The sequence below is a fragment of the Macaca mulatta genome, chromosome 9 (assembly GCF_049350105.2).
Source record: "Macaca mulatta isolate MMU2019108-1 chromosome 9, T2T-MMU8v2.0, whole genome shotgun sequence".
NCBI classification, from domain to species: domain Eukaryota; kingdom Metazoa; phylum Chordata; class Mammalia; order Primates; family Cercopithecidae; genus Macaca; species Macaca mulatta.
In genome coordinates this window covers 36,901,854-36,918,351 of record NC_133414.1, presented here as the reverse complement: position 1 = coordinate 36,918,351, position 16,498 = coordinate 36,901,854, and the positions used below count along the sequence as shown (strand labels likewise).

The following is a 16,498-nucleotide window of genomic DNA, read 5'->3' as shown; positions in this document are numbered from 1 at the left end:
CTTGCTCTTCCATATATAAAAGTCACCAGGACCATGCCTAGTCCCTAACTTCCTGCATCAGGAGAACAGTAAACTCTTGCAATCAAGCATCAAAAAGTATGTTTCAGAGTCCACAAAAATCACCTGCCCCATGGCTTGTATGAAACATGGGATCTACTACACTAACAAAAGCCTGCAATTTAGATGGTGGCCTGGTTTTATGCATAAGATCAAGACAAGTGTCCACTGTACCCACTTCCCTTACTCTTGAAATACAGTTGATTTAGGGGCCATGGAAAATGCAACCAATGTTAATTTAGAATCTCCTGATTAATCTGCTTGAATTTCAGCAGGTAAAGTTATAATGAAAAAATACTGCTTTGTTAAGGACAAAATAAGTTTTGAAGGGGAAGATTATCTGATACTTTTGAAAATACAACCAATGAATGACTTTTAGGTAGTTCTTTGTGTGGTCTTATGACAGGTTCTTTCATAATTGTATAAGTGCTGGGCTCTTTGGGGAACTTTAGAACAGAATTTCTTCTAGAAGGTACCAGTGAAGTAAATAGAATTTATAGCACACACTGATGACAGCTAGCTGAACACTAAATAGATTTCTGGCAACAATCGGGCAATATGATAAGTACACATCAATCTGGATAGCTCCTGATCAAAAGCAAACTAGAAAAAAAATTAAACTATGCAAACAAGTTTCCACATGCCTGATGCTATGTTGAATGTCTGAGTGTCATTTTCAGCAACAAAAACCCAACAATTCCTTGGGGATCCCAACATCATATGCCTGACCTGGCTGCCTGCAACATACCCTGGGTATACACAGTTCACGAATTTAGTAAACGAAGCCTCAATGTTAGAGACCAAATGCCCTGTTCAGTATCTTAAAGTTTATTTCCCATTTAATAAGATTTCCTCAGTAATAAAGTAAGGAAAATGTGAGGCAGCCTGAGAAATATATAAACAACGTTATAAACAGAATCTCTTCTCAAAACTAGATAACAAATGATACTAGTTACTTCTTTGGGGTTCCAATTTCTTAAATCACAGTTAGACAGCACTGCACTGCTGAAGCATCCTGACCCTCGGAGCCCTAGTCTCATATCAACAGCACACGGGTCAGAAGGAAAGAACCACAACCAGGAAATTCAGAAGCTAAGGCCTCTCCCCAGGGTTCTTTCCTTAGGCTTACACTCTCAAGTGCCTGTGTGGAGACAGGGCATAGAGAATGCTTGTGAAATTCAAGTCTCAAGTCAAATGTCAGTTTTCACATGGCATTTAAAATCTATTAAATGAATCACATTTCATTAAGACAATCCAGACATTAAAAACAATTCTCTTCCTCTTTTTAAACTCTTGTAGCAATCACATGTAAGTCATAAAAGACATACTAAAGCCTCAGACTCTAATAACAGCTATTACTATAGGTAATAAACTAAAAATGCTTAGGGAATTTTTCCTACAGATGTAAAATCTACTACAAACAAAAATCTGTCTTTAACACAGACACTATATTTAACATTAAAAGCCAGTAATTAAATTTTTTCTGGTGTTAATAAATTTTTAGAGATATGGGATAACTTTAGAAATCCCAACAATGAACGAAAAGGACAATAATATTTCATTTGTGTTTCTTGTGGGGTTTCAATTGTTTCCTCTGATGCAAACTCCTTCCCGATTAAAATGTAACAGGGCTCGCAAAGAATAAATGGTTTCCCTAAGAAAATATAAGCCATGAAGTCAGGGAAAGAAGAGTGACACACGGGGTCATGGGATCCCTCAGGATACAGAGAATATCCCATCATAATCTAGGAAGTAACCTTTGTGAGTTAATGGGCAGGACACCCCTCTGTGTGTACCGTCCCTAAGGTTCAGAGAGTTAACTCAAAGCCAGCCACACAAAGGGACCCTGCCCTGGACTGAGGACTGTCCCAGGTGCGGGTCTGAGCATCCCAGAACTAAGGGCTGATCTGCCAAAGCCCTCGATCCCAGGGGGATGCCAAGCCAGCTTTTAAACTATTTAATAACTTTGAAACTGAATAAAAGTCCCAAATATTGAGTTATAAAGATTTTAGTTTCAGAGTATCTCAACACTCTAAAGACCATTTAGGCACTAAATCATTTGTTGACTGTCAGGACTACAAAACTCACAGAACGTGAACTTCGCTTAATCTGAACCCCACATCACTAAAAAGCTGAAATAGCTGTAATCCTTCCACCAGAAATGCTCTTGACCCCAGGGTTGTCTCTGGTTTTTGTTGTTGTTGTTGTTGAACTGGTTCTCTCAGGGTGTGGCGGAGGAAAGTACAACACCTCCTGCTGTGTGGTACTATCCAACAACTGACTGATGCTTGGCCTCTGGACGCGGCAGAGGCACATCACTCACAGAACAGGGCACTCTAATTTGATAGTTCTCATAAGCACACGTGTGTCAGGTAGTTCTCAATGTTACTCAAAATGTTTTTGTTAACGTATTGCTCCATGATTCTGAAAACACTGGTATGTTTGTACATGTGTGTGCACGCGCGCACACAGACCCTGCCACTTAGGTTCCCATCTTTGCTAGTAAATGACACGGCAAAGTGATGCGCTGGACAAACAGCAGGGCATGACTCTTAGCAGTCAATCTGACTTGGACATAACTAGCTGTGTGACCTGGGCAAGTTACCTGGCCTCCCTCTCTGTCCCTCAGTTTTCTTAGCTGTAAAACAGAGATGAAAATGACAGACCCTACCTCATGGGTCTATCAGAAGGAGTGCATGAGTTAGTATTTGTAAAGCACCTTGAGCACGGCGAGCATGTGGAAAGCATCTGTCAGTAATCGTTAAGTAGAAACTGCGTTAAACAGGTCAACAAAGCGACAGGGATGTTCTTTATGCCTAACGCTTACAACATTTTGGAAAAACATAAAAGGAAAAGCCTAAGGCAATGTTTTACTTGCAAAGGAGGGGCATCACCCTATAGACAACTTAGAAAGATTGTCCCAAAAACAGCAAGTGTCTTAGCGAGAGCACAGATACTACAGAGTCAACCACGAACTGCTTAGAAGAGGAGCCTGATGAGTGAGAAGCCCAATTGTGAATTATTCTAAAGAAATAAAATTTATATCTTTGAAATAATGTGAACCTTACAGATTAAGTTATGAATATGCAGAATAATCAAATTTTAGAGCTAGACTGAAGCAAGTTCATTTAGTCCACGTATTCACACAATGTCTACAGCACAAAATGTGATTTACATCAAGGTCCACTAATATATGAAAACTGCTGAATGACATATTTAAGATTTTATTGGAGAGTTATCACGTGTCCCAAATAATGAGATTATCCCCTTAGATAATCCCAATACTGATGTACGTCAGATACAAAGATACATGGATATGCACATGTACATGCACACACAAACATACAATCAAAGTGCAGGATGAAGAGAAGGAGGAAGCAGAGATAAGACTTCCACTGGACCTTACACAATGACCCCAATCTTTCTCCCAACTATTTCAACTGCTCCCAACCGCAACACCTCCTCAAACCCTCCACCCATCTCCATGCTGAGCTCCCCACAGGGAGTTCGAGTCACAGAACCCAGAGGCCACCAGACAGCGTCCCCTCACTTTCTTGCCTCTTCTTCCTTGGCAAATCGGTCACACCTCCCTCTACCTGGAGTAGAAGCCCTAACTCTCTTCAGGCCAGAACTAATTAGTCCCTTGGCTTCTTCAAAATGTCTTTCTGAACTGGCTCAACCTCCACACTTCCTCCCCATTCACAAAAAACTCTAAGTCTGCTATGCAGATGGGTCCTCTGCAGTCCTCCTACCAATTTGGTATTTGAACTGAAGTTTTTTTCTTTCTGGGGTTTCCTCCTTGCTTTCTCCCATCTTTCTGGCCACTCAGTCTCAGTCCCTTTGTGGACTCTGCTTCTCTGAATTTCCTTAGATGTGATGGTCTTTTCTTCTTCCTCTAAACACTTTCCCAGAGGACTCTCACCCACTCTCATTAATTCAACTTCCTTCTGCCCTTTGTTGAGTCCCAAATCTCTCCTCTCCGGCCCCAACTTCTGGCCTGGCTGACCCCTCCATCTCAATGTTCCTCATGGGCACCTCAAATGCCAAACTAATTTGTTCCTCTAATCAAGTATAATGGCTTAAAACCAGAAATCCTCATTTTCCTTTCTGTTGGTTTCCTTGTATCAAGTACTATCAATTCTACTCCAAGTACACTTTCACATCATCCTTTCCCCTGCGCCCCTCTAGCCACTATCGGGTATATGAAAGCCACATCGTCTCTCACCTATATCACTGCAGTAACCACCTTGCCTCCAGGCTCACTCCTCTCCAAACCCTTCTTCTTCAAGTGCTACTGTCACCTTAATACAAAGCAAATCAGATCGTGTTGCCTCCCTGCCTAGATGGTTCTGAGGTTCTCCACTGGGGAGAGGCACACGAGTCAACTCTCCATCTCTCCAGGTTCACTGTTTACTTCCTCTTTCCCTGCACACCACACTTGGACATAATTCAAAGATGAAAGGAACAATGGCCAGTTTTATTTAATGGCCATCAAGGATGAGCCCACAGTGTTCTGGGTTACTTTATGTGTATTCATTTAGAGCTCACAAGCATTTAGAGCCCTGCAAGGCAGGTACAATTGCCATTTAACAGATAAGGAGATCAGAGAAATGAAGTAGCATTTCCAACATCAAATCTAAGACACCAGAGCATAAAGCCATGTTTGTCTGACTCCCAAGCCCGTGCCTCCCTCCCTGAGATTCTGCAGCCCTTCCCTTGAGCTGTTCTCTCCTAAACCTTCTCGTATAATACCCTGAAGACCTTTTCCCCTCCCTGACTCCACTCATCCTTCAGCACTCTGCTCACAGTGCTTCCTCTAGATGCCTTCCCACCACCACCAGACCACCTGGGCTGGGCACCCCTCTGTGTGTTTTATGCCCATGTTCACCCTCCACATTACCAGTCACTCTCCATTGTCGTTTCTGGCTCAGTTTTCTATGTGTGTCTAGGGTCTAGACTGCAGGTATCTTGGAGGTACAGACTGGATAATTTTCTTGAATCAGCAAATGAAGAACAGCTCCATCTCGGGACTAGAGTACTTACTTCCCCTAACGGTGGGAAGTCATCTACCTCCATGACGGCACAGGATCCTCTGTGAGGGAGACCACAGTGTGGCCACAGCAGCTGTGTTACGGCAGAAAGGGGCATGCTGTGTGGCAATGAGCTGGCCACAGGGGCCTGCACCATTGGGCAGTGAAATGCTGACACAGGCAGAACACACGAAGTGGGGCATGGCAGGCAGATCAAGGAGCCAAGTTCACGTGGACGAGGCACTCCAGACAGGCAGCACGGGAGCACAGTGGAGTCAGAAAGCTCAGTGCTTGGCTGCAGCTCTGCCACTGACGAGTTGTGTAAACGTGGCCAAGTTACTTACAGAGGACAATCACACATACTGGCTTGATTGGGACAGCCGTAGTTTATCCCTGTTGTCCTAGAATAACCAATAATAGTATCCCCTTTCATAATCAATTAAAATGTATAAGCCTATCACCTTAAGCTTAGCCTCCCTACGCTTCAATGTCTTCATCTATAAAATTCAGATACAGAACCTGCCCTTCATTGTGGTGCTATGAGGAATAACACCTGTAAAGTGCTTAGTACGTACATGAACTCAATAAATATTAAGTCACTTTACACTTAAGAGTCTCTAGGCTTTAACTTCCCATTTTCAATGACAGTCTTACTTCCTAGAAAGGTTTGTTAGGATTTAAAAAAAAAAAAAAAAAAAAAGCATTAAATAATGTAAGGGCCAGGCATGGTAGCTCATGCCTATAATCCCAGCACTTTGCGAAGCCCAAGTGGGAGAATCAATCGAGCCCAGGAGTTTGAGACCAACCTGAGCCATACAGCAAGACCTCATCTCTACAAAAAATAGAAATAAATTAGCCATGTGTGGTGATGCATGCCTGTGGTGCCAGCTACTCAGGAGGCTGAGGTGGGAAGACGGGTTGGGCCCAGGATGTCAAGACTGCAGTGAGCCATGATTGTGCCACTACACTCTACCCTGAGTGACAGAGTGAAACCCTGTCTCACAAATAAATAAATAAATAAAATGAAGTAATATTACTAGAGGAAAATAAGCAGTAAAAGTTTGTGAAAGGAAGTAATATAAGTGAAATCTCTAAATACGAAAGCTCCACAATTTTTTTTAATCTTAAGGAGGGCAAACTATGACCTTGATAAAGGAGGCAGGTTTCGGTCTGCAGCCTCCTTGGGCCATAGAGAAAGGACATTTGCACTGGCATTCCTTGACTAGGAATGAACGAAAGGCCTGCTGGAGTGCAGAAATGGAGGGGACGCTGGGTTGCGGGATCACACCTGCCACCTGCTGAACTCCCAGCTCACAGTCTCCATGAAACCATAAAGGCCACTCATTTTGCAGAAGTGTCTTTGCCTTATTCACACAGCTAATACAGGGTGGAGTGGAATTCAAGAACTTTGTGTGGAATTCTGAAGCCTGTGAAACCCAGAGCACTGATCAGCAAGGGCAGGTGTGCTCACAGGGGGATGCCCATACGTGGAAGGCACCAGGCTGGGAGAGAGGAAAGCACCATCATCACTTTTCCAAGACCACCAGGGGTCACAGAGACACAGACAAAAAGCAAAACTATGAAAAAATCTTCCTCTCTGACCTCAAAGTGTTCACAAACTAATGTTCCATAGAAAGAAAAAGAAGGTGCAGGTCAGGCACAGTGGCTCATGGCTGTAATCCCAGCACTTTGGGAGGCCAAGGCAGCTGGATCACTTGAGGTCAGGAGTTTGAGATCAGCCTGGCCAACATGGTGAAACTCTGTCTCTATTAAAAATACAAAAATTAGCTGGACATGGTGGCGAGTGCCTGTAATCCCAGCTACTCAGGAGGCTGAGGCAGCAGAATCGCTTGAATCCAGAAGGCAGAGGTTGCAGTGAGCCAAGATCACATCACTGTACTCCAGCGGGGGTAACAGAGTAAGACTGTCCCCGTGCCCCCATCCCACAAAAAAGGGTACAGCTTTTAGTAGGATCGATTTTTTACAGCAAGACTAAAGTAGAAGGCAAAATGCCCATGGAGTTAAGAACACAGGTGAACCAAATCATTCTCTATGAAAGCGAGAAAATAAACCAACTTTGGATCTCAGAACAAAAACTGGAAAATGCCGACTTTATGGTAGAATTCTGCTCTGTAGATATGTACTTGGCCATAAAAAGGAATGAAGTTCTGAGATACATGGATGAACCTTGAAAACATTATGCTAAGTGAAAGAAGCCACTCAAAAAAGGCCATATATATATAATATGATTACATTTATATAAAATATCCAAAATAAACAAATCTATGGAGACAAACAGTAGACTAGTCGGGGAGGGGAAGGAGTAGGAATGACTGCTAATGGGTACAGGGTTTCTTTTGGGGGTGATGAATATGTTCTAAAATTGACTGTGATGACAGTTGCACACATCTGTGGTTATACTAAAAACCACTGAACTGTACATTTTTAAAAGGTGAATTTTACATGTTAATTGCATATCAATAAAACTTATTTTAAAAAATAAGTTTTCCATTAGAAATTAAAAAGTCAAAGGCCAAGGTCAAGAAAAAACCTATGGGATAGACTGGAATTGGAAATTTAAAGTAACAGTATGAATTCATGATTTCTGAAATGTCTGTTTCCTAGCTACACCTGCTAAATGGGCCTAGAAGCAATAACACCCCAGCAGCAATGAGCACACATGGTGTCCAGACCTTGGTTCTAGTACCGTTTGCCACTAAAAGGAATCAGGACTCCCTGGAGAAATGATTATCCAGGGTTGAGGCAAAGGTATAAGATGAGCCTGGAATATCTTATTGTGCCAAAGAGCAAAGGAGTTCTCAAAACAAAATGAAAGGATGGAGCATGTCACAAGAACACAAAACCAGTGTCAAAAGACTGCCACTACCCAAATCTAGGACAGTTTGAGCATCAAAATATTTAAGCAGAGGCATGAACTAGGTATCACTGGAAAAGCAGAAATCCAGGAATCTGTACTGAAAATGGCTGGATGGACAGACAGATGGACAGATGGGAAGAGAAGGCTCTCCCTTGAAGCAGAACACCTACTGACAAAGGGAGAGGAAGTATGGCAGGGTTGGAAAACGACCATTCTGTAACCAAAAATAATAAAGATTGGTTCAGGTAAGCCTCATCAACAGATGCTAAATCTGGGGGTGGGGATAAAGCACAGGATATCTACATGGTTTTAAAGTACCTGCCCAGAGACTGCTTGTTAGTTGCCAAGGAAAAATGAGTAAACAGACAGTGGAGAATCCAGGCAGCACCTTGTCCAGTAATTAAAATCAACACCAGCAACAAGAGTCAGATGATACTGCCTGCCTCTTGATTTGATGCCTTGAAAAAGGCAAGGGAACACTCCATGTAGTACTCTGGCTGTAAATGTTTAACTGAATCCTTCGGGCAAATCCAAAATGAGAAACATTATGTTATTATTTTAAAAAAACAAAAACAAAACAATAAAAAAAAACCTGACCCTGTATTCTTCCAACAGTGTCAATGTCCTGAAAGACTGAGAAACGCTGAGGATCTGCTCCAGATTAAAGGACATCGAGGGTACATGCCAACTAAATGCCATGTGTCAGCCTGGAGTGAAACCCATACCACAGACAAACACGCTGTAGTGGACATTACGGAGCCACGTAACACCGCTGGAATATGGTCAGTTAATTAGAAGAAACACATCAATGTTAAATTCTTTATTTTGACAATATTGTGGTTACACAGAGAACAGCCTTGATCTTAGGAAACACACAGTGGAGTATTAGGGAGAAAAGGCAGAATGCAGACAACCTACTTCCAAACAATTCAAAAAAAATAATAAAGGACAATGACTAAGGATGTGCAGAATGTGAGAGAATACTGGTTTAAAACTGATGAATCTGGCTAAAGGGTAGATGAGAGTTTTCTGTATTATTATTATTCTTATTATTACAATTATTCTGTAAGTTTGAAATAAAACATATATATGTATACACACACACATATATATACACACGCATATATATATACACACACATATATATGTATCTATAAAGTCAAAGAACAGATTATAACACAAGGCTAAGGGTAACAGAGTCCGCTTCTTAAAGGGCTTTTCTGACAAAGTTCCTGCTTCAAATACAATGCTCCTTCAAGGCTTCACTTGATTCCTTTCTTCTCTCTACTCCAGAAGTCCCTGAGCAAGGTGATGAAGTTGAAAACTGAGGAGGTTAGGAGAGCAATGAAGTGACAAGTAGAATGCACAGCAAAGACGCACTCAGTGCCTGCCCAGCTAGCAGGAGTGGTTGTGCTTCCCCTGACCCCAGGAATGGCAGCAATGGAACCAAGAGTCAGTGACTGACTAAAATGAGAACAGCTCCTTCCCCACACGTAGCAGTGTCTGAGCAATGTGAAAAACAGGCAGCTGTGGTCAAGAATTTGTGCTGGCTAATTAAGGGATGAGATCCTAACACTATATACAAAAGATCAGGGCTTCCAACATAGAAACTTCCACGGAGAACACACCATAAGTTACCAGGATAAATCGTAACATCAGCTCAGTGGCCCCTTCACTTGGGTGTCTTAACAAGGACAACGTAGCTTTCAAAATGACCTTCCACAAAGGCACTAGGGAAGCAATTCCACCTGTCAGCTGCCCTGTATTTGAATGGGCCATTAAACTTTACAAGTGCCACTTCCTTTGTGCCTCGTAACAAGAGTGACAGCATGAAGGAAGGGAAGAAGAAACAGAAAGAGGTAAGAAAAGAGACAGTCCTCCACAGACATAACCAATACACTCAAGGAATTGATGTCCTACACAAGCTTCTCAACGTACCAGTATTTCCACGTGTAACATTATCATTTCTAAACATTCCGCAAAAAGAAGAAGAAAAAACAAAAAGAAGAGAGAAAATAGCAAAATATCTACCCCATTTCAACATCCCTGGGTGAAGCAGAACAGGAGGTCTGAGAACCAGGGCATCTAAGGTTCCTTTAGTGACATGAAAATCCTGTACTCTCAATTATTGCTGCTACTTTTCTATAAATTTGAAATTATTTCAAAGTAAAAGCTGGATTTCTTTAATCTTACTGGATTTTTAAAATTTTTACTGATATTTTAAAACTGAGTCTTCTTTGACATCCTCCAAGCATATGGCACTGATGCTAACACAGCAGCTGCTCAATAAACTCTCATTCTATTAAGAGCAAATCTTCCAGAGGCAAAAGCAAGATTAAAATGTTTTAAATTTCAGTTCCTAGATGTAGCTCACTGTATTACTTGACTTTTATGACTTACAGATGAAGCTTATAACCAGAATAGACACCATTTTACAAGGAATCCTATTCCTACCTCACTCAAAACTAAAAGGCAGAAACTGATTTGGAACTGAAATACATTAAGAGCAGCAAACTATTCAAGTCAGTATTCCCCAAAGGGAGCTGAACAGAATATACTCCTCCCAGAAAATCTTGGTCTTAATGATTATGAAAAAACTATATCCATACTCAAAATACCAGCAAGACTTTCATCAGTTTTGATATTGAACTTTGAAAATTAAATCAAATTTACCTAAACTCCAATGGGCAATAATAATACAACATACGTATATGGTGTTATAATTAGGCTGCAAATCATTACCTTCCTTGAGTCAAGTAGGTCTGAAATTATGACCCATCCTAGGAGATAAGAGAACTGACATTTCAAGATGTTTCCAAGACTGCCCAATGAGGGCTTGAACAAAGTTCTTTTGGCTCCAAGTCCTGCTAATAATGTGACTCTTGCTTAGCTGATAAGTAACACTCCCTAGTTGCTTTACTTACTCACAAAGTTTCCTGAACTATCACCAGACTCAGTGTTGAGACAAATGCTTTGTTTTTTTTTTGAGGATGACACTACACACAATCCCCAGTCTGGTTTTCTCGTTTCAAAGTGCACCTACGGCAAACAAGACAAAGGAAGCTGGCTATTCAACTCCTGATTCGTTCTGTTTTCATATCTTTTTTTTTTAACTTCTTAGAATAATCCATTCATTTTTGGTATGCTATCACCAGGTAGCAGGAAGATAATCATAGAAAAGTTAGGCTAAGGTAAAAAGCATGCATTCTCTCTGAGTTTCAGGAGTGATTTTTTTTTTTCAGGAGTGATTATTAACTCCAACCACCTACAATGTCACCCACAATCTATAATCAAATATTTTTACACTTTAATTAAAAGATTCATAAAAACAGCTAACCTTTAAAAAAAAAAAAGCAAAGTCAAAACGTCAGCAAATTTTAAACAAAGTATACACTTTAAATAAAGCCCTTTACACAGCCTTTTAAAAATACGTGTATCTTTCATATGCATTAAATTTTCCTAGCTGGGCGCAGTGGCTCATGCTTGTAATCCCAGAACTTTGGGAAGCTAATAAGGTGGGTGGAACACCTGAGGTCAGGAGTTTGAGACCAGCCTGGCCAACATGGCGAAATCCTGTCTCTACTAAAAATACAAAAATTAGCCGGGTATGGTGGTGCATGCTTGTAATCCCAAATACTTGGGAGGCTGAAGCAGGTGAATAGTTTGAACCCAGAAGGGGGAGGCTGTAGTGAGCCAAGTTTGTGCCAATGCACTCCAGCCTGGGGGACAGAGCGAGACTCCGTCTCAAAACAAACAAACACAAAAACTTCCTATAACTGTTCACTTTAATTACATCTAAAACATACGTGTGGATTAGAATATTAACCTTTATAATTCACCCTGGTTGAACTTGCTGCCAAACATCCAAAGTGGTTCGTTTTCAGGTTTCAAGCTTTAAAACCTGTAATAATTCCTTGAGAAGTGGTCTCCTTTCACTTAATCCTCTGAGTCTCTCTTGGCTGTTTTGAGTCACTTAAAGGCCCTTCTCATTTTCTAGCCTGGGGTTCCATTCTCTACTGCCCCATTCCCCGGAGAATGTCCTGGGTCAAAGCCCACTCTTTTCACTTGCTCATGTGTGTTGTTTGTAGAAACCAGAAAAGCCCTACTTTTCTCCACCTGGAGGAGGTTATTTCCCCTGCAGTTATCACGGTCCTGGGAGTAGAGGTGAACACCCACCTTGTCTTAAATGGCTTACCTACACAACTGTATTCATTTCTCTTAAATAGTAACCTCTTTGTAGGTTATTTTAGCAACATGCACTAAGTGGGTTCTTCAAAACTTGAAAGAGAAATTAAAGAAACAACCTCCCTCACAATACGGCAAATAAAAAATGAAATGGTATAATAAGGGTGAAAAATAACTGTCACTCCAGAGTTCAGTAACAGACTAAATGATAAATTTTAGTTGAGATCCATATTCAGAAATGAACCCTAGAGACTGTGCCACACAAATTTAATTATAAATGTCATCTCTAACTTCAGATAAGCAAGCTAAACAACCTCTGTCACATGGGAACCGGTGTCATTATCTGAGGAACACAGAGGGTGCGAGCCAAATGGGGTGCTGAAGCAGACCACCTGGAACTCAACCCAGGCTCCACTGTCTACTTGGCTAACTTCTTTGTGCCTCGGTCTCCTCATCTGTAAAAGAGTAATACTGAATTGTACCTACCTAGCACGGCCATTGTGCTAACTAAATGAGTCCATTAAACCAATTACAGCAGAGCCTGGCACACACGCTTTAAAGCACTCAGCAGATGGTACTGATTATTATTATTGCTCGTCTTTTCTCCACCGTTCTAACTTACTATTCCCAAGTTTCAAAACCTGCAAAGTACAGCTGCTTTATTAGCCTAATTGAATCCGCAGGTAATTTCACTCAAATGATATTTCAGCTGGTTGGACTGGTACACTCCCACGGCTTTTCCCAGTGTGGCAGGACTGATGGCGCTCATTTGCAGTGAGGTCTGTTCACAGTTTGGAGGGTTGTGCTCCTTGTTACAGGGTCAACTGTTATATAAGAAACTTAGCACCCAGATTTCTTTTCTATAGGAATAGGTGCATTTGCATAGATCTCAACAACTGTGCAATTTCACTCTGTGTCAGCAGATGTGATTTTACAGAGGTTTGAATGCTGGGCTGGGTTTTAGAAGCTATCGTGCATGAGAATGCATGACCTCCCATTCTAATCCACGTGCTGGGTGCAGAAGGTGTGTACTCAAGTGTGTGGCAGATGCTAGGACTGTAAAGGACACAAAATGGCAACGTTAGGTGTGTGCCTAGGTGGAGGGCAGGGGTGTTAAAAGAGGTATGCAGGTTAGAACTGTGGGAGCACATCTCTGTATCATCAGCCGCAATGAGAACAGAGTGGCACAAACTCCTATCCTCTTTCTTCAATGCACCTTCCATGGAGCTGCAGTGAACAGGAAAGATGGCCTGGATGCAGTTCCAGCTCTTCCCTTTCCCTTGCAAGCTCCTTGGCAGGCGTGCTAATGAGTGTAATGAGTAGGAAAGCATTCAAGTGCACCCAGCAGGCAAACAAATGGAAGCAAGGATTTAGAGAATTTGTTCCAATCGCTTGAATTTTTATATCCAGGTATATACTGCTTTAAAAAAAAAAAAGCACAGCAATTTTCATATTTTCCTCATGACACAAATTGCAATTTCAAAGGTGCTTTACACGGATGTTTTGAAATTTAAGGGGCTGAGGGAAAAAGTCACAGATTGCTTTAAGAATCTGCTAAAAATTATAAGCACTCTGACCCCTAGAAACTGTATATGTGCATATATATTAATACTGACTACAAAGAAGTCATCAATCTCCTATGGGCATAGCATCATGTCCCTGAAGTGTAACAGCCCAGCTTATGAATTTCTTCCCAACTGCATTTTGTCCATATTTTCAAAGGGCAGAGAATACAATATTATGGCTTTAGTCTCTTTAATACACAGCATTAGGACTAAGTATTCCAAGATCTGCAAACACATAGATGCAGACAGTCTAAAAATCCTGAGAAAGATCCTTGCATGGTTCTGTTTTTAGAATGAGGACTTAGAGCATACTTATTTTGATAATTTACACCTGTTTTATCATTCCATACCTCTCGGAGAGTTTTCTTTCCTAAAGGGGCATATTTCTAAGAAGAAGGGGTGGCTAGGACTTGCCTGGTACATAAGGTGTGGAGGAGGCGCTGGAGCCAGCCAGCTATACCTCTGCTCAAGGAAGGAAGAGGGATAAAGTATCTCAACGGGGCACCTGCACCTGGCCACCAGGGGAGGGAGACATGGCTAAGAATGGCCAAAAGACTACAGCCAAATGTTTGAACATCTTTTTTTAATTTAGTGTTATCAAGTTTATCCTCTTTCTTTGAGCATCAGAAGAACATGCAGACTCTACTGGACCCACAAATAACAAATGGGAAGAGTCAAGTGTGGAGACAGAGAGCCTCATGGAAAACAATTATGTGTTTATTCAAATGAAACTGAGCTACAAGAGAGAAAGAGTAATTTGGGGGTGAGGGTAGAGAAAGGAAATGATTCAAAATTAAAAAGAAGTGCCTTTCGCTTGGACTTGCTGGGTGATGTTTGATATGTTATTGTTCACACACATCATCTCATGAACAATAGTGGTCTAGGGCTTCTGGAAAAATATTTGGGACAGTGGACAGATACCGAGTAATGCTTGTCAAATTACAAACCAAACTAAGCATAAGTACACTGCAACATTCTTCCAAGTATCTACAAAGCACATGAGCCATTTTCATCCATCACAGACACAGTTATTTCAGCTCTTTATACTGTACAGTCATTATGAAAAACACAGGGAGACAGCTTCACTTACATGGTTAATGAAGAGACTCTTGCGTTTTTCTCTCACTGTGAAAACAAAAGATGCAACAGAAATGTTACATGCCTGCATGCCAACCCCTGGTAGGTGGCTGAGGACTGGGCCCCTGTGTCGTGGTCCCATCCTTCCACCAACCAACATACCCACTTGCTCATTTATCAAACATAAGAATATGGGACCTGCACAAATGCAGATCTGAATGAACTTGGCTCACAAAGGGAAATATACATCCATTTAAACAACGGCACCATAACAATATAACTGCAGCTGAAATCAATTAAGGGGTAACAGATTTCCATTAACTGAATAAAAAAGTAATTAGTAACCGTCATGAAACTCATATGCATCTATTAGTTTAACGTAATTAACAAATAATAGGACTATTTATTCCCAACCCTACCAGACCCATAAAGCTCCACAGCATATAAGGGAAATATAAATAACAACAATATCTAGAAAGCATTGAGATCCAGGAAGACGACGTACATCAGTGGCGTTACTTATCATGGAAACCCATTATTCTCCATGCTGGGTGCTGGTGAATACAGCTGAGCTTCTGTCTGGGAGGCCCCTGGAGCTCCTTGTGGCACCCACCCCCAACCCCACAAGGCTGACAGAGGTCACCATAATTGATCCTGCTCTAACAAAGTGGCTTCTCACACTGCTGTCTGTACACATGGCCTGTGTTGAGCAGCTCAGCCTCCACTGTCCCCAGACACCAGTGTTTCTCAGAATGGGAGCCTGCAGCCCCAGAGAGGTAGAAGGGTCAGTCACAGGGAACACGAAGAGCTTGTAATAACCTAGTATCACTGAACTTTGCATTTTCTTTTCTGAAGGCTCATTTTGTGGGAACAGATTAATCCATCAACACATTTATTCGTTACTGTAAAAGATATGAAAAATAGGTTTCCTTCAAGGAGATAACATCCTAGGTCCCCAAGAATCAACAATGTTATCTTGGGGTACCCTAAAACAACAGTGTACAAAAGATAGAGGAAGGTTTTCTCCTTACAGTCCATGCCCCCACAAAGCAGATTCACTACTGTTTTCGAAAGCCTTCCTGCTGATCTGTTGGAGGGATGATGGAACTGTTTTTCTAACACTCATACACTGTTCTTAGGCTCACAAAAAAACACTTCTCTTTTCCATAGAAGTCTTGTCCTCTCTGGAATGAATGCTGCCTTCCACCCTTGATATCTCAAAGATAACAAAAGCAAAAATGCAAAAGCAAAAATCTGTCTGAGGATACTGTTGGGCACTTTAAAAAGAGACTGACACATAGAAGGTAGCTCGATGGACCCATGTGCAGAAGATCAGCCCCCTGCTGTCACAGGACAGGGCACCCTGGCCATGCCTGAGGCCAGACTACCACACAAAGAACATGAGTGCACAGACAGCGGCGACAAACTGGTCTGCTATGCACAGCATGGAGGCAGAGGGATTACATTTTACCTGACTCCAAGGAAGCAACCACATGTAAACCATAGCAAAACAAACAGGATGGTCTGGCTGGAAGCTCTGGGTTTTAACTTCCTGGCATACATACATACATACATACATACATACATACATACATACAGTGTGTGCATGCACATGTGTGTGTTTTCTTTAAATCAATTTATACTAAACTATTATGCATGCAGCCAAGGATGGAGATATGATGATAATTCTATGGTGATTTCCCACT

General features: G+C 41.5%; 1 protein-coding gene across 6 annotated transcripts in view; it reads right to left on the bottom strand.

Annotated features, from left to right (window-relative positions):
* CCNY (cyclin Y) overlaps positions 1–16,498 on the bottom strand; it is a 222,971-nt gene that overhangs the window by 53,193 nt on the left and 153,280 nt on the right. For 5 of the 6 annotated variants that reach the window (XM_015146741.3, XM_077945050.1, XM_015146746.3 and 2 more), the window contains 1 exon segment: positions 14,806–14,840. The exons of the other annotated variant lie outside the window; for it this stretch is intronic. In XM_015146741.3, the coding sequence (XP_015002227.1) occupies positions 14,806–14,840 (35 nt within the window). 6 annotated transcript variants of the gene reach the window in all.